At 37.8% G+C, this 21,850-nt stretch overlaps 1 protein-coding gene across 2 annotated transcripts in view; it reads right to left on the minus strand.

Moving 5' to 3' along the window:
• The window catches only part of LOC127352220 (CUB and sushi domain-containing protein 1-like), a 396,058-nt gene that overhangs the window by 51,186 nt on the left and 323,022 nt on the right, over nucleotides 1-21,850 (minus strand). For both annotated transcript variants that reach the window (XM_051380421.1, XM_051380419.1), the window contains exons 40-50: nucleotides 21,716-21,834; nucleotides 21,262-21,331; nucleotides 19,807-19,923; nucleotides 18,863-19,072; nucleotides 15,919-16,107; nucleotides 15,255-15,432; nucleotides 9,743-9,888; nucleotides 6,066-6,146; nucleotides 3,198-3,311; nucleotides 759-875; nucleotides 313-384 (exon numbers count right to left, since the gene is read on the minus strand). In XM_051380421.1, coding sequence (XP_051236381.1) covers nucleotides 313-384; nucleotides 759-875; nucleotides 3,198-3,311; nucleotides 6,066-6,146; nucleotides 9,743-9,888; nucleotides 15,255-15,432; nucleotides 15,919-16,107; nucleotides 18,863-19,072; nucleotides 19,807-19,923; nucleotides 21,262-21,331; nucleotides 21,716-21,834 — 1,413 coding nt within the window. The remainder of the gene's footprint in view (nucleotides 1-312; nucleotides 385-758; nucleotides 876-3,197; nucleotides 3,312-6,065; nucleotides 6,147-9,742; nucleotides 9,889-15,254; nucleotides 15,433-15,918; nucleotides 16,108-18,862; nucleotides 19,073-19,806; nucleotides 19,924-21,261; nucleotides 21,332-21,715; nucleotides 21,835-21,850) is intronic.

Raw genomic sequence — 21,850 nt, forward strand, 5'->3', positions numbered from 1 at the left:
TTGTTAATTGTCACTTGGCAAATTTAGTTTTTAATTTTATAGTTATACAGAGTTAATATTAAGTTAATACAATATCAATAAAATAACTAAATAAATAAGAAGAAAGTTAAATTCCACACACACACACACACACACACACACACACACACAATCTGATCTGCACACTTGACTGCTACACAACCTACTTGGAACTCCTGGGGGGAGCAATACCACAACCATACCAACATGCAACTGTGAGTTTGTGTGTATATGCGTGTATTTGTGTGTCTTGGTGTAAGTGTAGCAAAATTAGAGAGGAAAAGCTTTACATACCATCGAAAATCTCCAGTTCATCAAACTGTTTCTCACTGTGGAACATCTCTACATAGATATTGATGGTGTAACCTTGGAAACAAGACAAAATCATTTACAACCACATAAAAAATCTGCAATATGCAATATAAAGTGCAATGCATACCACACCAACACACACACACCTACACGCACATGCACACACACAAACACACACACACACACACACCAATGTAGGGAGATATTTTATTTAGATGCACATACATATATGCACACACAGCCTTGCAACATCGCTTTGACACATTCTGCATTTTGCATATACCAGCACTTCCATACACTGTTGTAGACAGTAGGCAGTCTCTCCCACAATATAACACGCACTTATATAAATGTACACACACAGTTATTTCAATCCCTCACACATAACCCTATTCATACTGGTTGCACCACCTTAACACACACTGTACCTGAAACCATATGTAGCAACCAGGAGCATGTCTGGCTGTTTGGGTAGTTGCTAGGGAACCCGGGGCTTAGTATCACCCCTGATGACGAAGAACGCTCCTCATTGGCTGGGCACTGGGCTGGAGAGTTAATAGACAAAAGCCAGTCAGATAAAGAAAAGTTTTCTTTTGCACATTTTTTACTTGTAGGAAATCTCTTTTCCAATCTGCGTCCTTTCCATCCATCCCTCTGTTGTTGTTCATCTGCTTCTACTTTCATTATCTATCCTATTTCTAACACACATGCAAAAAGAGCCCCCACCTGTGGAAAATGTTTTATACAAAAAACACTTGTTTAGATTAGCAATTACTTATTCTAAATGTGCAGGGGTCTTCTGTGGGTTCAAACAGAATGTGTGGAATCTGCCTTTAAAATTGTGCCTATGTATTCGCCTTGAGCACATGACGAGACAGTGGAAGCCTCTCCCAATGTTTCTGTGTGATGACTGGTAAGTTACAGAATTTCACACAAAAGGAGCTGAACTCTAAGTTGTGTGGTGGAACACTTTGGTTTCATGTCCTCTTGTAAGAGTTTTTTTCTTGCTTTATAAAAGAAAAGACACTCTGCTCATCGCACATGATGGCAAAGGCAAACACTTAGCTGAAGAATTTTCTCTAAAGAGATATTCAAATCAGATGTCTCATAGAAATAACAGGAGCGGCTACCAGCACTTCCTAATGTTGATGTTTTAATACCGCTAACTGAAAGAATAAAGTGCCTCCTTCCTGAGGTCTCTTTAGTTTTAAAACCAACATTCAACTGCCTGCCACAATGAACTGCTGCTCTACTTAATAAAATATTCAACAACTTCTGAACCATATGAGAAAATAACAAAGTGGAACATGTTTTCAGTTTTTATCTAACATTCTCAGCTTCAACAAACAGATACAAAACTGCCAATAGGGTAAAATCATTCTCAATGCATTGCTGCTATTTAATTTCTCATAAAACAAAAGGTTTTCAAAACAAATAAACTTTGATTCACCTTGGCACAACATTTTATAGTTTTTTGATGTTTGAAATAGTTTAAGATGTTTTTTTGGTGTATTGACTTTCCTCAATCTGCCTAATAGACCTTTCTCACAGCCAACATTTTGGCTTGTCACTGCAGGAAAAACACAATTGTAAGTGATAACATTAAAAAATGACTGCATTCCATTTAGGTGCACTAGTTCCAGGATCCTGGTATTGTGCATGCTGACTCACTGTCATGGCTTACTCAGACACTTGATCGAACTAAGCAATCTTTAATAAAAACATTTTCACATGTGCTTTTCCTGCTCTGACAAATGAAAATGTCTGCTGTTAATGATTTGCTAAATTTTTGCAAAATGACATGTGACAAATGGTGCTGAGCTGGTTATGCACAGCTGGGTTTTCGTAAGAACATGTGTTGCACCATTTGCTCAAAACACAATTTTTCTTCTAGATGCATTTAAGGATACATTTTGTTGGAGCACTGTATCTCTTCTTTAATGGATTTCATTTACATTTTTTAAATATATGGTATATCTGTAGTGGTATTAAGATTAATATTAGTGTTATCATTAAACAGACAAAATAACATTATTGGCTATTTATGTGCACATTAGCATGGAGGGTGTTGAAAGTTCTTTAACATAAATTGAGAATTATCCAGTTTAGAAGAAATGATGATGTAGGTTCCATCAATTTATGTGAAGTACTGTTTATTAATTCCTTTGGAACAACGCTCAAAGGTGTAAAGAGAGATATTTTCTAGACCATGGTTTGAATGCAAGCTTAATATTCATGCGGAGAACCATTCAGCCTGTGTAAACAGCTGTATAATATCTCCTGTGGCCCTGGAGAGAACTTTGTCAACAAAATTGAGGGTTTGGAAAGACTTGGGTCTTTACCAGGCAGGGAGGATCTAACAAAAAGATGCCTCAAGTTGCATTATTTAAAGTGTAGGAATCCAGGGATTTTAGAGTCTGAGTCAAATTAAATGTCAGGATATCTCAGGATATCATATCCTCTGTTATATTGATTCTGATGTTTTTTAAAATATGTTTCTTGTGAGTTCCCTAAAGTTATGCACATGCAATGGTAAGTCGCTGGGGTACTATTTTCATGAAAGGTGTTTTGACAGTTAGAAACTACAGCGCTCTCAAGTTAATATTTCACCTATAATGTTGACACAAACAAACATTTCTGTTCTACAAACAAATAAAATACAAGAACACACATACAATGAAAAAATTAAAGAAGCTATAAATGTCTACATCAGAAAAATGCTCTGACGTATGTAGGATTCTTACAGTATAACTTTTATAAGCTCAGTTGTGAGGACAAATCTATTCAGATTTATTTACAACTTAAATTTATTTTATTTATAAACAGTATGCTGTATGGTTAAGGAGTCAGATTTATTGTTGCCTTACCTTGACATGTTGGGGGTGGTGCTTCAAAAAGCAAGTGGGAATTGAGTTTACACATAAGCTCTGCCTTTCCAACCAGTGTGTATCCAGGTAAACAGCGGTACTTCACAATATCACCTAACGGGGGAAAAAAATTATATACATTTAACAAGTGTTCCTGCAGGGTTGAGTTTTGATGATTGTACAAATAAAAATCCCAGATGTCTATGTTAATACTCACATACCTAGGATTTTTTTGTACTAATAAGACTTGATGATTTTGGACATATATAGCGTAAAGCCATCTTTGCCTGAACTAGAGTACACTGTTGCATGGGACAAAGACTGTGGATTTTGGCCCCATCTGTTACATTTGATTTATGATAGGAGGGTTTCTCTTTACAGCTAGTATTGACAGGGGGATCAATTACAGCAACCAATAACTCTCTCAGTGCAATCTAAGTCTTGTATAAAGAAAGTCTTGAAAAAGTCTTGACTAGTTTTAAAGATTATTTTGTAAGTAGAGAGCTCCAAAAGAGTCAACATGTCAGTTTTATTGCTCCATTTTGAGAGCCAAAGTTCGACAGGCCTGCCATCTTAAAACGGGTGGAGATCTACTACCTGTCAGGGTAGCGTAATGCATGCTTCAAATTTTGCCCAGGAGGCATGCCATGGCATACAGCTCACAGTATGGTGCACAGAGTTTAAAATTGTTGAACAGAGAAAACAAGAACATTCAACCTTTTCTTGAGCTTGTTCAAAGATTGTATAGTTGGCTATTAGACCAACCAACAACAAAGCTGGTGATGTCTCTGAGGTACTCTTTTCTGCCAGGTTTTGTGAATGTAAAATTCACAGTACATGCACTCTAATGTTCTGGGGGCTTGTGAGATTCCTATGTATGATTATCCCTTTGGTCTTTACTCTTTCACAGAGAATGGTTTCACTCTTTGAACAGCTGCAGGTCTGGTGCTGCCGTGGGGTAGTGCAAGTGGCAATAATTGGACGTCATCTTTGTAAATCAACACTCTGGAGAAACGCTATCGCTCTCACTGTTGTATTTGTCTGTGTCCTGTTTGGAACATTATATCTAATGAAATGTTTTTAAATATCAATATGAGGGCTAATGAAGTCTTTTATGACCCTGGAATTTAACTAATGCATGGTAAATGTTTCTTTAAAGGGTCAAAAACAAAACAAAAACCCAAATCAAAAATTCATTCAAAAATCTTTTCTGAATTTATAAAACAATGACATTTCAAAATGTAAGTTTTCTATAAACAAATGATTATATACTTTGCCAGAAGCTACTAGGCTCTGCATACCACTGGCAGGGTAAATTGATCTTGCTGGGGTTTCATGAAATGTCTGCTTTTGTTTTTTTTTAAATTACAGCTCCTGATCTAAAAGGTCACCAAACCTAAGAGTAAGATGCTTTGAGCAAATCACATAACAAGAGAGCTGAGGGAGAAGGAGAACTTGACAAGCGATTATTTCTCCGAAAATGTATGTTTTTCAAAAGCTTGGGAGAACATATTTGATGTTACATTTCAACACAGTACATTTTCTAGAAACAGGCTGGCCCAAGATGATGTTTAGCCTAGCTTAATATAATTTTGAGAATACAAATAGAAAACAAGACTTTGTTGTCAAATAAGTTAGTTAATGCAATAGTGCTATTTATAGACCACAAATAGCATTGTAGGGGCCTGGTACTAATAATGCAGTTGTTGCTTCACACACTTAATAAAAGGTAGTATCTAACTGTACTGGAGACTAGCTTGCCAGTTAAAAAGATTTACTGTCAATGCCATTAAGACAGTTTTAGAGATGTTGGAAGGCTTTCTCCATTGATGAAGCCAGCTGTTTGCCCCTGTTAATGCAAAGCTACACAAAACGCATCCCAAACCTACCTCTGCACTGGATGCAAAGAGACGCAACTGACATAGAATGTCCGAAAAAATTGCTATCCTTAAAGGACAAATGTGGAGGATTTAGTGGTATCTAGTGGTCAAGTTGCAGATTGCACAAACTTAATACCACTTGTCTTCCAAGAATATAGCAGAAACTATGGTTACCTGCAAACATGCGAAAAAACGTGAAAGGCCCTGTTTAGAGCCAGTGTTTGGTTTGTCCATTCTGGGCTACTGTAGAAACATGGCGGTTCAACATGGCGGACTCTGTAGATAAAAAATGTCTCATTCTAAGATAACGAAAACACAAAAATTCTTATTTTCAGGTAATTATACACTAATGAAAACATATCTATGAGTATTATATTCCATTTCTGCCAATATGTTGACTTTTTACAGCCTCGTAGAACTGTCAGTAAAAGAAAAAAAAAAAAAAGAGAAACAAAAGAAAAAGGTTGCCAGAGTGTTTATCAGCCATTGCATTTTTGGTTTCCACAACTGATAGAATGGATGCTATATTGTCATTACAATCAAGTGATAGTAGTCCTCTGTATGTTACTTGAGTCATTGTACAAAAAAGAACAAACAAACAAACAAGAATGATGAACAATTTTCTTTTGTGAATCAGTCTCTGTATTGTTTCTTCCTGTGTGTCACAGACCCAGAATCACATGCACACACAGTGGTACACTGAGCTCATCTCAGCGAATAAAGCAAAATAAAATGAACAGTGACAGATTTACGCTAGCCTGCTGTATTTAGACAAATGTCGCCCAATTTACAAAACAATGTCACTGAAATTGCTAAATTAGCTAAATTTATCATGCAGACTCAGCTGTCTTGGTATAAGTAAAACTGTTGTGAAGATTATTTTATTGTGGTGAATGGTTATTATTATTTTGAAAATACTTTCAGTTTCATTATTGTCAACCAATGTTTTTCTGTATCAAAGGGTCGTAATGTTAATCAGGTTTATTACCTATCTGGAAATCTTCATCTTCATAGATCACCTCTGCATTGTCCACAGCAGGGGGAGGAGAGCATTTCTTCAAACGGTAGGCTGGAGAGAGGTGCACAAAATGTAATAACACACCTTCGATTTCAGCTGAAATAAATATAATGAAGTGGAAAGCATCAACATATGTTCCTCATTATAATAAGACGGGGGGATCTGTGAGAGTGAGATTGTTATAAGAAAAAATATGTGAGTATCTTTTATAACCTTTTGATAGTTAAATCAATGCACATGAACTAAAGAAATGGTAACCAGAAAACAAAGATGTTGCTTCACTGTTCATTCTAGCTTTGCATGCGTTGAAAACAAGCAATGTACTGTTGTGCAAAGGCAAAAGACCTTAACTTAAATTTTGGCAGAAAATTTGTTGTTGTCATTTTTGGAACATTCAATATCTGCTTCATCATGAGGACAAATATGTCGAGTCAATTTTGTCGTTTTTTGGAGAAATTTGTGGGTTGTCGTAAACTCCCAGAAAAACCAGTCTGCCTTGGTTTTGCTGCACTCTGAACACTCAAATTGAGTTAAGCTACTCTGCCTTTAGTTTGGTAAACAGTACTGCAGAGTTAAGGTACTCTTGAAGCTCTGGTGTTACGGTCTTATTCCTATGTAATACATCGGTGTTACCGCCGTAACTACAGCGTGGTAATCATTAATCATTAATATCTGTCATCAAAGCATTTCTGACATACACACACACACACACACACACACACACACACACACACACACACACACACACACAGTAGCTCTAATAAGGTTTTCAGGCAAATAGTGTTGCAGCTAGCTGTTAAGAATGGCCCATTGCTTGTGAGGTAAAATGTTGGTGGAGATGGCTTTAAAACGCAGAACAAGAATCAAGGTAAGAAAGATTTCAAAATAATAAGAATTAGTTGCTACTTGACAAACAAAACCAAACTGCTAACCTAACTGTGCTATGATCACTAGATTTCATGTATGTTATGATGTTATTATTATTATTATAATACACTGATTTTATATAGGGATCACTACGGTGGCCGACAAGGGCAAACGCACCGCAAACGGCAAAACGCTGCAAACATGGGAATGATGCAAAACCAAAAACACACAAACACATAAAACAAATGCAACAGAAAAACGCAGCAACAGAAAAATGCTGCAATCACAGAAACGAAGCAGAAGCAAAAACTTACAAACCCACAAAACAAATGCCAAAGAAAAATGTTGCAACTACTAAAAACACACAAAACAACAAAACAACTCCAAGAGAGAAACACTGCAAATTCACTCGACAAAACGGAAGTGCGCCAGGCCACTAGGGGGACCCGACCTGAGGGATGGACCAGTCCTGTGGGACCAGACCCGAAAGACATGAAGAAGAAGAAGAACAAGAAGAAGAAGAAGAAGAAGAAGAAGAAGAAGAAGAAGAAGAAGAACAAGAAGAAGACGAAGAAGACGAAGAACAAGAAGAACAAGAAAGTTGGCCAAGTTTTGGAGAGGAGAGTAAAAAGGTACGTTTTCTTTTATGTCATTTTTAAACACTTGGCCGTAATCTTTTATAATATAATTATATTATATTTTATAATAATATAATATTATAGAAGAATATAATATTATAATAATTATTATATTATTCTATTCTATTATAATTATTATAAAAGATTACGGCCAAGTGTTTAAAAAAGACATAAAGGAAAACGTACCTTTTTACTCTCCTCTCCAAAACTCAGTCAACTTTCTTCTTCTTCTTCTTCTTCTTCTTCTTCATGTCTATCGGGTCTGGTCCCACAGGACTGGTCCATCCCTGAGGTCGGGTCGCCCTAGCGGCCTGGCGAGTGAATTTGCAGCGTTTCTCTCTTGCAGTTGTTTTGTGGGTTTGTAAGTTTTTGCTTTTGCTTCGTTTCTGTGATTGCAGCATTTTTCTGTTGCATTTGTTTTATGTGTTTGTGTGTTTGTGTGTTTTTGGTTTTGCATCATTCCCGTGATTGCAGCGTTTTGGCCGTTTGTGGCGCGTTTGCCCTTGTCCGCAACCGTTGATCACTGAAACAAGTGAGGGATCAAATGGAAGTGAATTCTTTTTGCTTTAGCAGGACCCCATATTATTATGAAATTTTACCTTATTATTTTTTGTATATAAATAACTTCATTAAAAACACAAGTATTGCCACATTTGCAACATTCTGCACAGAATTCATTGAGCTGGACAACACAAAAATGTTAAAGTCATTTTTCTCCGTTCTACTCTGGCGAGTTAAGGTCTTTTGCCTTTGTAGGGCAGTGTAGTTCTTGAAAAGGGCATCCATGTGGAAAATGAGACAGTTGATGCAATTTGTTCTTTAAGGAGCCGTCATGCTTGTATCATGGAGTTATAGGGGATATGACTTTGACAAGAGGTTACTTTGTGCCTCAGAATGTCCCTGCTGCCACGATCTGGAAAGGACTGTTTACAACTGTTCACCAAACCTGAACTAGGGATTTCAATGTTGTGTGTTGTCTAAAGGGTGACCTTGTGCTTATTGTAAACTGACATGCTATTATTATTATTATTATCTAGAATGAACATTATAAATCTAGCATGTGCCTGGTCTCTGGGCAGCATGATTCACCTGCACGCATTGCTAGTCTGACAGCTGAAAAATGTAGAAGACAGGAGACTATGTATTTCCCTGGAAGTAAAAAAAATAGAGAATAAAATAATAATAATAGTTTTAGTATAAACCGAAGAGAAAATGAGAAAAATTCACAAACAACAGTCACAAACTTTGCAAGAACTTCAGAATAACTTAAGGAACTGAATTCACACTCCGAGAAATGTTTCTCAGTCACTTGAATAACAAACAAAACCCTAACCAATAACAAGAGCATCACTGATTATTTTTATTTTAACCCACATTTTTTTTTTCTCTACCTGCATGAAGGAGAAAAGTGGAGTTTGGATGATCTTTCGTCTTGCTACTACTACTAATAATAAGTAATTAGTCCATAAAAAAAACATTGTGACGGTAGATGGAGTCAGGTAGCATTTAAATAATATTTTTAAACGTTTAATTAAAAACACAGTTGTAGATAGTTTCTGTGTCACTCAAAAACTGTTGTTTGAGGTTAGAGAAAACAACGCACGCTGTGAGCAATATGGTGCAGAGTTGTCAGTGGGGCTGTATCAAGGAAACTTCAGAGCCCAAGTAACAAAAGCTACACCTCAGAGTGCACACACTACCAGTGATTCCTCAGAAAATGTTTCAGAAAGGCCACGAGATGGACCTATTCAGAGATATGAACTTGTTTATCCTTAAAAATATTGAACAGTAGCAGAGTAATGGAGATGGCAATGAAAAAGAGTGAAAGAAAAAAGGACACCCTCTAGCATCACTCCTCAGAACTTTTTTTTTTTTTTTTTACTGTAGAATAGCCTTTCATCTCTAATAACTATTCACTGGTTATGGAACTGACAGTAGAAGTGGATAAAAGGGGGATGAAAGGCACTATATACACTCATACTAAGACTACATCAATTCCTAAATCAAGACGTAGTTTTCTTTGTTAGTTTGGTTCATATGTGTGTTATTTTATCTACTTTTACTTGCTGTACATGCTGTACTTGTACATTGGAGGATACTTAGTCTGTAGGTAAATGCGTCCATGAGAGTGTGTATCTGTACCATGGAAATTGAGAATGAAGAAGCCTCCAGTTGAAAAGTCAGAGTGAAAGCGGATCAGGACCTTCTGGCTGGTACTGTAGGCCGACTCTAACGCTGTATTGCCACTGAAGACTCCCAGCTGAGGACTCGACGTATCTGGGCCATCCCTAAATAAAGAGAGGGAGACACACAACAAAGACAACTGATGACACTGAAACTGGAAGCAGGATACATACAAACTATTGCAGCAGAAGGACGGAGAGAGAGAGAGAGAGAGAGAGAGAGAGAGAGAGAGAGAGAGAGAGAGAGAGAGAGAGAGAGAGAAACCCAGAGTCGTAGGCCAAGCCCTTACAAGAACAAGTTTAAAAATTCAAAAATGTATTTGTCACATACTCATATTTTCAATATGTGCAGGGAAATGTGGGGATGACTAAAGTACAACAATAATAATTAGAATAGGTGTACAAAATAAAGATTACAAAGAATATAAAGAATAAAACTTAATATTAAAATATAAAGATAGAAAAGTGTAATTTGATTGGTTCGATTCCCAGCTCCTCCTGCTCCATGTCGAAGTATCCTTGAGCAAGATACTGAACCCAAAATTGCTCCCAATGCTGTGCATCAGTGTGTGAATGTGTATGAATGAGCTGGCTTTGACATTACTGTGTGAATGTGGCATGTAGTGTACAAAGCGTTTTGAGTGATGGGAAGAACTAGAAAGAACTAGAAGGGCCCTAGACAAGTACAGTCCATTTAAATGTAACATTATAGAATGGTGCATGGGAATATACACATGATTTTAAATTACTTTCTGACTCACCTATAGATAACTTGTGGGTTAGTATATATATAATCATCTTGCTCTGTATCTGCCCTGGATCAACCTTTATTACTTTGGTTGCAACAGTTTTTATTTTCTCTTCTATTCTGTGTAGAAATATATAGATTTTTCTCATTGATCTACTTGCAAAAAAAATAAATAAAATAAAATAAATACCCTCCATCTCACCCCAAAATATATTGTATTACAAATCTACAATTATCTCCAAAAGTGCCTCTGTAGATTCCGTATAATGGAAATCCATAATAGTGATGAAAAACTTAAATGGCTACATTCAGGTGTGATTAAAATCATACTGAATAAACAAATTGTCGACTGGCATCAACAATGCGCTGGTACATGTGTCTGCCACGGCTCTAAATGAGGGTAAGGGGTGGGGATCAGTATGACTTTCTTATAAAATGCTGGTTGTGGATTTGCTTTCACTGGAGGAAGAGAAACCAAAAGCAGCCTTTCTTGATAAAATAAAACACATATCTGTTGAGTCCACATGCTTGTTCATCGAAGGGGTAGCAAAAATATATTTTTTCTTTGCTTTGCTTTTTTCACCCATTTCAAACAAGTTCATTGAACAAAGCCCATGGATTAAAGGCTTAACTTCACTCATTAAATATTGAATGTTGTTGAAAGGTTACATTTTATAAAGTTCCTAAATGCCCAGTTTTAGGTTTTTAATGAACATGCCATTGGATTAAACAAGGGTTTTAAAATTTTAATTCATGAAGAGTGCCTGGGATCTCTTGGCTCCTCAATAATTCAAGGTCTTCCGAAGGTGTTGGAGCTCATTTGGAGAATCAAAATGTGCTATTTGGGTCATTTAAATCAAAACTAAGTTAGAATTTTGTGGCTCTATTTTTACTTACAGAAACCCAAAAGCAATATTTTCTCAGACTAAAAAACATATATAATTTATCTAATTAAAACATGTATTTTGGGGCTGTATTTATAATTTAAACTTATTCCTGAAAAGTGAAGAAATTCTGCAACAGCAGAGAAACTCGCAGAGTTGGTTAGTGACCTTTCCCTCAGTGAAGTAAGAATGTGCTCCTGCCAGAGGATGTGAATCTCAATACCAGCTGATGGTCAGGAAGAGTGAATGAGATATTCTCCCACACATTTTAAGTGAGCCTTACCTTTAGAAATTAAGATTAAAAATAGGTTTGTTCCTTTACGATTTAGCACTGTCTATGGATCTACTGTTCACGCTGTCTATCTACAATACTTCAGGTGATTGACACAAGCACAGTGTGGAGGAATACAATAACAGAGTGATAGGGGCTGACATGATTCTTTACCAGAGAAATCCCTTTTTTTTTTACACTAAAAAGTGGTGCTTTTTGCCACAACACTCTAAGAGTCCTATGATGGAGAGAACAGTGGATCCACCACAAAAACCTCTACAAAGGCAGAAGAGACAGAACATTGATATAACAACAATGCTGTGATATAAGAATAGATATTTCTGGGATTTTGTTTAATAAAATATTGTGATGTATCTTAAATGTTATCTCTTCCTGTTCTCAAAGGTTGCATTGTTGAGGCATTGAAACAATTCATTTCTCAATACATTTTCATGATTTTTGCATTGATTTTTTCCCCGAGAGATTCAGGACTAGGATATATTAAAATAAATAAATAATATTAAAAAGACCAATAATACACAAAATGTTTTCAACATTGTAATGTAATTGACAATATTTTTTAAAAAGGAGGGTGGGGAGGGATTATGGATCACCTTGGTAGCCACATGGCCACTGCAAAGTTGCTGGTTCAATTCCAGCCGGCAACCTTTGGTGCATGTCTCATGTTTCCTGTCTGCCTCTGTTGCCCAATAAAGGCAGAAAATCTTAAATGTGAGAGAGTATACAGCATCATAAACTACTGTGTTGCTTTGGACTTAGATCCAAAGCCCTGAAATGGTTCAGTGACATTCGGCAAAAAGCCAAACACAACTGGTGGTAGACCACAGAGACAGTTTGGCTCCAGTCCCTGACATCTGGATGCAGCCTGCCGTCACATAAACCCCAGGGACATACAGGGCAGAAACAGGCAGACACATCACTGAGATATGGTTAATACCAGGACATAGTAATGCACAAGGCAAAAAATATCTCTCACAGGTTTGACTGATGAAATCAGCATTACCTCTGACAGCAGTGGTACAATGAATGGTCAGAAAAGTGTAAGTGTAGGCTCCTTAGATCGTAAAAACTACCTCACTGACTTGTTTGAATGTGACTGATGATTGTAAGAGTCAGCTGTTACTGGTAGCAGTGCACAAAGTCAGTTCTCAGCCTCTTTATGCCATCTTATGCTTGTTGCTCAGCATTTGCAGGACCCACAAAACATATTTTATCTGTACAGTAACTATGTGTAATCTTGGCTGATAGCTTTTCTCTGTAAATTTAATTTTCATCAGTAACAGGTTTGTTTTTATTCACTTATTAAAATCCAGTATGACTCCTTTTGGGATAAAACTCTTAAAGTTAACCATTACAAGTTCTATATTTAATTGATATTATGTTCCCAATCAATTTCTTATTAACCTAGCAGCTCACACAGGGCATATTGTGTCTCCCATTTTTTGTCAAATTGAATTCAGAAATCCAAACAGTCAAATGCCCAAATCATGACAAAAGCAGTGGCCCTAATCTTAAGCTCTTATGAGTGCAATGAGATAATGTCAGTTATCCTGTTTTATTAACAGTTCGCCGCTGATGCACATAATTAAAAGTATTCCAAATACTAACTCCATCATTAAAAGGTTTCAAAAGGCCGTTTCAGAAAGCCTGTGTTCATAATCTAAATGGAGCCCATTAATTCACTGGAAACCCATTGTAGTGCTTACATTGCACCAACCTTCCACTTGAAGAGTACATTTGTTTCTGCTTGGGCAAAGGACTCAAAAACACACCAAAAAAACATTCCCTCATACACAAGGATATGAGTTAGAATATAAGATCTGTTAAAGCACAGGTGAGCACATCTCTGTCAAAAAGAAATATGGCCGGAGTCAGTGATGCAACGACCTTTGATCTGACTGACAACAACTGGAAGGCATGGCTGTTCCCCCTGTGCTGACATCACTATCTACAGTATAGCTGTCTGGAGTAAAAAATAGTATTGTAGAGATTTTTTTGCAGGTATTAATGCAAGTAAAATCCATAATATTGAAATCAGTCATTATTTTTAAACACTGCAGATAAATCTGACAATAAAGTCATATCCACTGTATCTTTAATGAATATTCAGACCCAGCATACTGATGTGGGTTTCAGTACTCCTCTATGTACATGGCTGTAATGCAGAAACAGTAGACCTTTGGATCTCCCACTCTAAATCCGTCTAAGGCCCTGGAAGGTAGATGGTATCCCACTGGGTCTGAGAAAAGCACTCCTCTCTTCAGTGTCAGCCCCTAGTCAATTCCAAATATATTCATGTGTTTGAGACAAAGCTAGACTGTGCTTTGCAACAGTCCATCATGTATGCACTAATATCACAGATCTATTTTGGTGCCCTACAATCTATGAATTTGATTTTATAATTTAGTTCCACATGAAATCTGCCAAAAACACATGAATCACCAGAATCAATTTGCAACTGCAAAATAACTTGATGCCGCGCCTCTCCCTAGCTATATCCATGGCTCTGGTGGCTGGTGAGATTGACAGCAAGTAGTCACCGGCTGTGAATGTATTACTTTCCCACTGTGTGCATTTCAACTGCTTACTCCCTAGAGCTTGACTCTTGAGCCTGAAAATAAAAAAGACTGACCACACCCAAGCACCGAATGTTTCTTTCCCAAACCAAACGAAAGCCAACTGATGACAGTTTCCAAATGCTACTTGATCTTAATTTTCTTTTAAATGAATTTACAGTTCAATATTATTTTTGACAGCAAACACAGTGCTGACTGAAACTATTAGGTAAGAAATTTATCTTGGACTGACCCACGCTTGTCAGATCCAGCTGAGTCCTGTTGGATTTGGGAACCCAGCTCCACCAGTCCTTTCATTACATTTCCCACTCCCCACTGAATCTCATCATTACTGCCAGAGTTCCTGAGCCCTCTCCGGGTCTGCGTATGGCCATGGTACTGAGTTAGATTGAATTGGTCAGTGGTCCCATTGTAAATGCATTACTCTCACACTCCCTATATTACAGTCTTACCTCGGCATTGAATCCCATTACTACTGCAGGAGACTCACTCTATGCATGGCACAGGGTATGTATGCATGTATGTATTAGGAGTCTATGGAGCTGTGATCCCTGTGTATCAACCATGCCATATACAGATCCATATGGGTTTGTGTGCATCCCCCTGCGATAAAGTCACTTGTCACACAATTGACACATATTGATATATACCTTTGATTAGGCAAGACTGTGTTTGTAAAAAGTAAAATGTAATGAATAAAAATGCAATCAATACCAGGGATAAGGTTATCACAAATAAAATATACCCCACAAAGTCTATGTGAGAGAATGACAAAGAGATGAATACAAAATAGAGGTAAAAGTTGCTACAACTTCACCATCTTCTTATTAGTGTGTAGAGAGGAGACAGGCTATAAGTACATTCAAAACTTACCCGTCAGTGATGCAATCAGTCCCAGGATAAAAGGGCAACATTGAAAAGAAGCGTATGCATTTGTGTGTGTGTGTATGTGCACGTGCACCCAGACTTACCAGACAGCGATGTAATCAGTGACAGGCTCTGTCTGCAATAAGGTAAAGTTGATATAAACTCCATGTCCGTGGGGAACAGTGATGAGCCAGCTACAGTCTTGGGAGTTGGGGTATTCATTGGGGTACTGAGGTGAATAGATGGTCCCGTTTTCAGCCGTGACATTATAGCCGCAAGGAGCTGTAAAAAGCAGTTATAAGATTATCTATGTGCAAATGTGTCACTTTCTTCTAACGTGCCAAACCTGCAAGGATCAGGGGAAGACTAACTGTTGAACGGCAGACCATGAGGAATACAATTATTATCATTATTTGCGGTAGTAGGAGTAGAAGCAGCAGCAGTAGTAGTGGTAGTAATAAGAGCAATGATTGTGCTACTCATGTATGGAGTAAATGATCCATCTACTTAAGTGCTAACACTGATGGCTTGTGATACCGATGAAAGATGAGATTAAATTTACTGAAATTCATTTAGGATAACAACATTTTGTAAATGTCTAGATTTTAAATTACAATTGGTACTTGAGGGATGGGGATGTTCTGGGGTAAAACTAATAACATGTGTAACAACACAACAACAAATCATAAACTGGCTAATATGAGAAGTCTACATTTTTTAGCAACATCAATCGACAGACATTGCAAGAACATTTCAAATTGTTCTTACCCTCACAGCGTGGAAAAGGGTGGTTCCACTTCCGGTTGATCCCATGGAGGCACGTTAGTACTGGATGTCCGATCAAAACGTAACCATGATAGCACTGAAAGGTTACTGATTGGCCAGCGCTGTAGTCACTGTTGATGATGTCACCATTGGGGAAAGGAAAGGGGTCCTGGCAATTTTGAAGCTGATAGGCTAAAGAGAGAGATGAAGAAAGAATTTTAGAAAAGGCAGACAGGCAATGTAGTTGTATATTTGTCCCTGTGTGCCCTTCATGCCTGCCTCCAAAGTCCTAAAATGCAACTACAAAACAAAAATTGTAATTCATTGTATTGCAACCATGTTTCCGTCTACAGCTAATGGACATGGCTAATGGGCATAAAAACATCTATGACCCACAGAGGCTACCGGTTGTAAGTGGAGCAACATCCGTACAGCTACAGTAATCTCCTCCTACACGGTTATCTGGTACATGTATGCATGGCATGCCAACACTTGAGGAAATATCCGTTGTCTATGTAGGGCACATTTCACTCTGCATGAGTGTCAAGTTCTCCTGCCAAGCTCCTTCATTAGAAGTGCCATTGACAAAGAGCAGAGGTGACTGACTCTGGATAACCAGTTGCTAGAAAAGGCGAGCGAGAAGGTCAGCACTCAGTACCTGGTCAATACAAACAGGGTCTGCAGCACTAGACAGTAACCGAGGTGCAGATTGTGCAAAGAGGTCTCAGAGGCACTCTATGCTGATAATAGCAGGATCTAAGATGTAGGAGGGAACTGCATATAACACAGTCAATGTGCAGGATGTTTACAGGAAGATCTTTGTTGGGTATGGGCTAGACAGTCTCAAGACCAGATGGAGACGCCAAAAAGGGTGCTTAAGAATGTCAGAACTAAGAACCTGTGGGACTTTTAGATCCCGATAGGTAAACAAATATTGACAAATCTAAATAGACATTGTGGAAATGAAGAAGGAATGGAAAAGAAAGTGGCAAAAGATGTAGAGGTCCCATGTGAAAGCAGCACCAAGGGGAAGGAATATGAGAGGATATAGAAACACCATGGGCTGAGGAACAAGAGAAAATGTGGAAAATGTGGTAGTGGGAGTTCTTGTGAAACTACAACTAAGAAGGTACAAAGTGAGAGTGTTAAACAGTAAAACTGGAATCAGAGCTCCCATAAGCTTTTGTTACCGATGTTTGGATCAAAAAGTCAGTGTGCGGGTACTTTTCTATTTTATTCTCACTGATTTTTTGGCACCCAGCATTTATCCCACTGAGGTTTTGTGAATGTGCACACAGCAACTCCTAGGCCTTGGGCAGAGAGCTTGAGTGGGGCAGGGGTGAAAGCATGCACCCAGGCTAGAGCACTGCCAGTTATGTTCATTCAACACAATTGACAGTAGAATCATACCGAACCTCTGCGTATAGGCATGTCCCAATCCGATCAAGGCATTTTTTAACTCATCGGTATTGTCTATATTGAGCTTTATTGACCCGATCCGATCTTTTGTTTTATGTCAGCTGTCATACAGCTGTTTTTACACACAGAGCTTTCATGCACGGTGTAGCCATTGTCAACTTTCTCTGGTGTCTTTTTTCCTCCATTCTGCTCAACTCTGTGTGTGTGTGAGAGTAGCATCGCCCGCTGCGGAGTTTTACAGTGGGTGGGGCTGCCCCTGCTTGGAGGAGAGAGCGGTGGGGATCTGAGACATCCACACTCAAAACACTACTGCAAGCGCAACAAAAGCCCCCTGAATAAGAAGCCAGTAAGAGTAATTAATGAATGTAATCCATGGAAAAGATAGACACTCAACAGAGTACAAACAGTTCATTCAGGTAACTTAGACAAAGGCTGTACTGAAGCACCAAACACTGGAGAGAGAAACTCCCTCCAGACAGCGACAAGACCAAAAAGATTACAGAGGGTTTGGTATTTTATACTTTATTGTGTACATTTAAAAAAAAAAAAAAAAACATTAAGAAACCGCTTCAATGCAAGCATTCTGTTTCTGCAATGCAGAGCTATTAAATTGTCAGGCATATACATTGGATTGTGTGCACTGTGTACTGACTAATTATCTAAAATAAAAAAATACAAGTATCGGATCAGGTCTCGGAAATGGCAGATACTTAATAATAAATGACTTGGTTTGGATCGGGGGCAAAAAAAAAACTTGATCGGTACATCCCTAGTGTGTATTGCATGCTCCTGCTGAATTTCTGTGCTGTCACTTGAATACAAGTATGTGCTGCAACTCCATGTGAGGAAACAATGTCCAAAACATCCGCGTTCCAACAGTGGGAGTTAGCAGTGACAAGGACTGCAGTGTTAGGATACTTTAGGGGACTGCCATTGCAAAGTGGGAGAAAGAGGGGAATATGGTAACATGAATGTAGGTTAGCTCATGTGTAAGCCTTGTTCTAGTTCTGCTGGCATATAGGCCCACAGTGCATTTCTTGTGTCTTTGAAGTGAGGCACTTAGGGCTATAAGTAAAGCCTGCTGGACAAGATGCCAGTCTCTCACAGGGTCTTACTAACAATCCATCTCTTTTAATGATGAGAGGAAAGCCATAAGGTTTTTTAAGTCTTTAGCATGACTCATCCATGGATCAAAGCTCAAAACCTCATAGCAATAGGTTTTTTTTTTACATTTCTTGGAGTTCGAAAGGCTTTGTAATTTGGCAACTAAGTTTGGATGTTAATTCATTCAGAACATTTGAGACCATTTTTTTCTAAATCATTCAAGCAACCATCTTGTGTTCCTAACCCCAAACCTAGAGTAGGCTCAATTTTAATACAGGTCTGAAATCTGCCCCCTCAGCGTCCCTTGAGGGGGCAGATTTCAATAGGAAGCGCCTGCAGTAACACCTCAGGGTTTGTGGCCTTTTGTGTCTGTAGTCGTCTCTTTAAAACAAGAAACATCTTAATTGTCTAAATGTGAACTCACCTTGATAGTTCAGTTTGAACCCCGGCCTGTTCTCTGAGTGGTCACTGTAGAAGTGGATGATTGTTAGGTGGGTAGTGCTCAACAAAGTTGGTGGGATCTGTGAGCCAGTAAACTGTCCAATAAGAGCAGAGCTGTGCTGTGGTCCAGCCCTGACCTCCAGAAAGTCATGGTTGTCTTCAGATGAGAAGTTTTGGAATTGAATGTGGGCTCCTAGAATACAAACACAAAATATAACAGGCTACATTCAATACAAGTATGTGTGATTTCAAAAGCCAAAAGGATCTTTAATTTAATGCCCTATATGTTTATTTGAAGGCTCTGAGATTTAACATTGCTTTTATAGTGTGCATACAGCATAGAGACATGTTTTATGCACACTGTAGAGACCAAGGGCAATACGTTTACATTACTCCACACTTTGATATGTATTTTTATTACCATATCATTATCTTTTAATTTATATGATTTACTAAAAAATTAATAAATCTATGAAAGTATCAGATGGATTTATACAGTATTTTGTTTATATTTTGCCATTTTGAACCAAGGATATAACTGCAGTTTTGTTGTCTGAGACAATGCCAATAAAGCTGTCTTAAATCTAGTTTTATTGTCATTTGAATATACTATTATCATTTCTAAAAATAAAAATCATATCACATCAGCTAAAAACTAGTTGTGATTACACACAGGGGCATGTATGCCATGCACACAAAAGTATACAAATTGTGTGCTCTTCAAACCATCAGTTACTGTAGTCATTAAACAGAACACACCATGTGTCACCCTCCAATTAAACATGTGGTGAAGCTTTCAGTAAACCATGTGTTACTGCTGCAGATTCTGTGCTAAAGAATGGGGTCTGTGTTTCCCAACTACACCAACAGATATACTGACAATGGCACAATCTTTCTAGGAATGCTCTTCCATCCCATAATACTTACCATATCCAGTTGGCAGGGTGATTTGCCAGGTGCAGTCCAGGTTGCCTGGGTAGTTGCCAGGGAAACCTGGACTAAGGATGACACCACTCATCTCAGACAACACCCCTCCGCAACGAGCTGACAACACAGGCACAGAAAACACATTGTTAAAACAGCCAACATGTGAGCAATGTAAAGTAAAGATCATCACTTCATCCTCTTTGCCTTAACAGAAAAAAATCAAAAATGTTACAGCCACAAGCGGCAACTAGAGAGGTGAAGGGGAATGGGGAGATTTTAGTGTTACTATTTACACTCAGTGTACACTTTATTAGGTCGACCTGTATAATCTATGTCAACTCAATACAACAGAGCTGTGCCACAAATTCTACCTTCCCAAATGTTCAGTTTTTGGAGACATTGTTGGAAATGTGTAACTTCAATTAGGTGTTTATTACTGAGGTCACAGTTAAAGGTGGTGATGTAGTACTACATTATATCAAGAGAGGTATTTTTTTTATTTTTGTCCTCCCTTCGTCCCTATCTACATACATGAGGGGGGCAGAATATTAGAAACACCTGACACACAACTGTTTAATTGTTTTGTTATTTGTCTAGTATTTTCAGTTTAGAGGTACCAGGTAGGGTTAGATACAGTGATATTATTAGACAAATAGGGCGCATTAGGGTCATTAAAGTATAAAACTAAATAAATGAAAAATAACAGAAAACAGTAGCAATTAAACTCACTTATTTGGTGTTAACTGAAGCATATGAAACCAATTGTTAAGAGACAGGGCTTGGACCATGTTTTATGAATTCCTGTATATCCCAAAGTGACAGACATATATTTCAAATTGTATGAGACATTATGTAATGTTGGATCTGACATATACTGAAGAGGACTGTAGTAGGGCTGAGTTTATTTAGTCCTGACATGTCAAGGTTGAGTTAAACTGGAATGGGCTTCCCAGACCTGCTACAAGTTTTCAGCAAGGACTGAATTATTCAGGCCAAAACACAAACATCAATGTAATCAAGGTTCCTTAACACTATTGCAGAAGGTACAAAATTCAATTTGTACCCAGCCAGTTCATCGATCCTATAGAATGCTAATCCTATGTCAGTCAAGAAGTTGCTTACTTCCGCAAATCTGATTTCAAGGTGATAATAGTATGTTACTGTGTGTGGATGCAGTCTTTATTATTCATTAGTATTCAACTGCCGGATTACGCAATGACTTGAGAAGAATTTTAAATTAACCTCAATAAGTAATACAAATGCATCAAACAGTAACTTTCCACAAGAACATGTGACCATAAACCTGTAAACCTGTAACACTCACATCTCCTATCTAATAAAATGTCACTTTGCTATGCAGGCCTTAAAGTTAAATGTGAACCTAACACCTGCAGGGAATTTTTTCCCCATTGGATCGATCATTCATAACAGCATAGCAGTGTTTGTGTGTATTACCTATGCAAAGAGGAGGTGGGTAGTTCCATCGACGCACAGTCCCCGGCATGCAGGAAATGTGAGAATGGCCCTGAATGTGATAATACAGTGGGATAGGTTCAAGAAACTAAGATAATATAAGGATTTTAGGTACATTTTTATCAATAATGTGTATTTATGTTTCTTTTTAAAGGAAAAAAGAGAAGAAATACAGTGGAGAAATAGACTGGAAATCTGTGTTTCTAACTAAAATAAAACTGTAGCCAGTGTGGAAATATAATTTTGTTGCATACTTGCTTAACTGTCACAGACAGCTGTTTGTGTCTACAAACAAGTATAAGTTTCACATCACAATATTTAGCTTATAATAAAAAACATTTAAAAATAATTTTTTCCTTTGAACTAACACCACAATATGTGAAAACGAGTTGGTAACTATGTATAATCAGTGTGTTTGTATGGCTGTGTTCATTACCTGCAATGTGTACCCAAGTTCACAAGTGAAGGCTACCACCTCATTGACCATATATCTGTCCCCGGTTTTAATGCCATTTGCTGGGATCATTGGCTCTGGACAGGTGGTAAGACCAACAGCTACAAAAAAGGAGGG

Source organism: Dicentrarchus labrax, unplaced genomic scaffold, assembly GCF_905237075.1.
Source record: "Dicentrarchus labrax unplaced genomic scaffold, dlabrax2021, whole genome shotgun sequence".
Classification (NCBI taxonomy): domain Eukaryota; kingdom Metazoa; phylum Chordata; class Actinopteri; family Moronidae; genus Dicentrarchus; species Dicentrarchus labrax.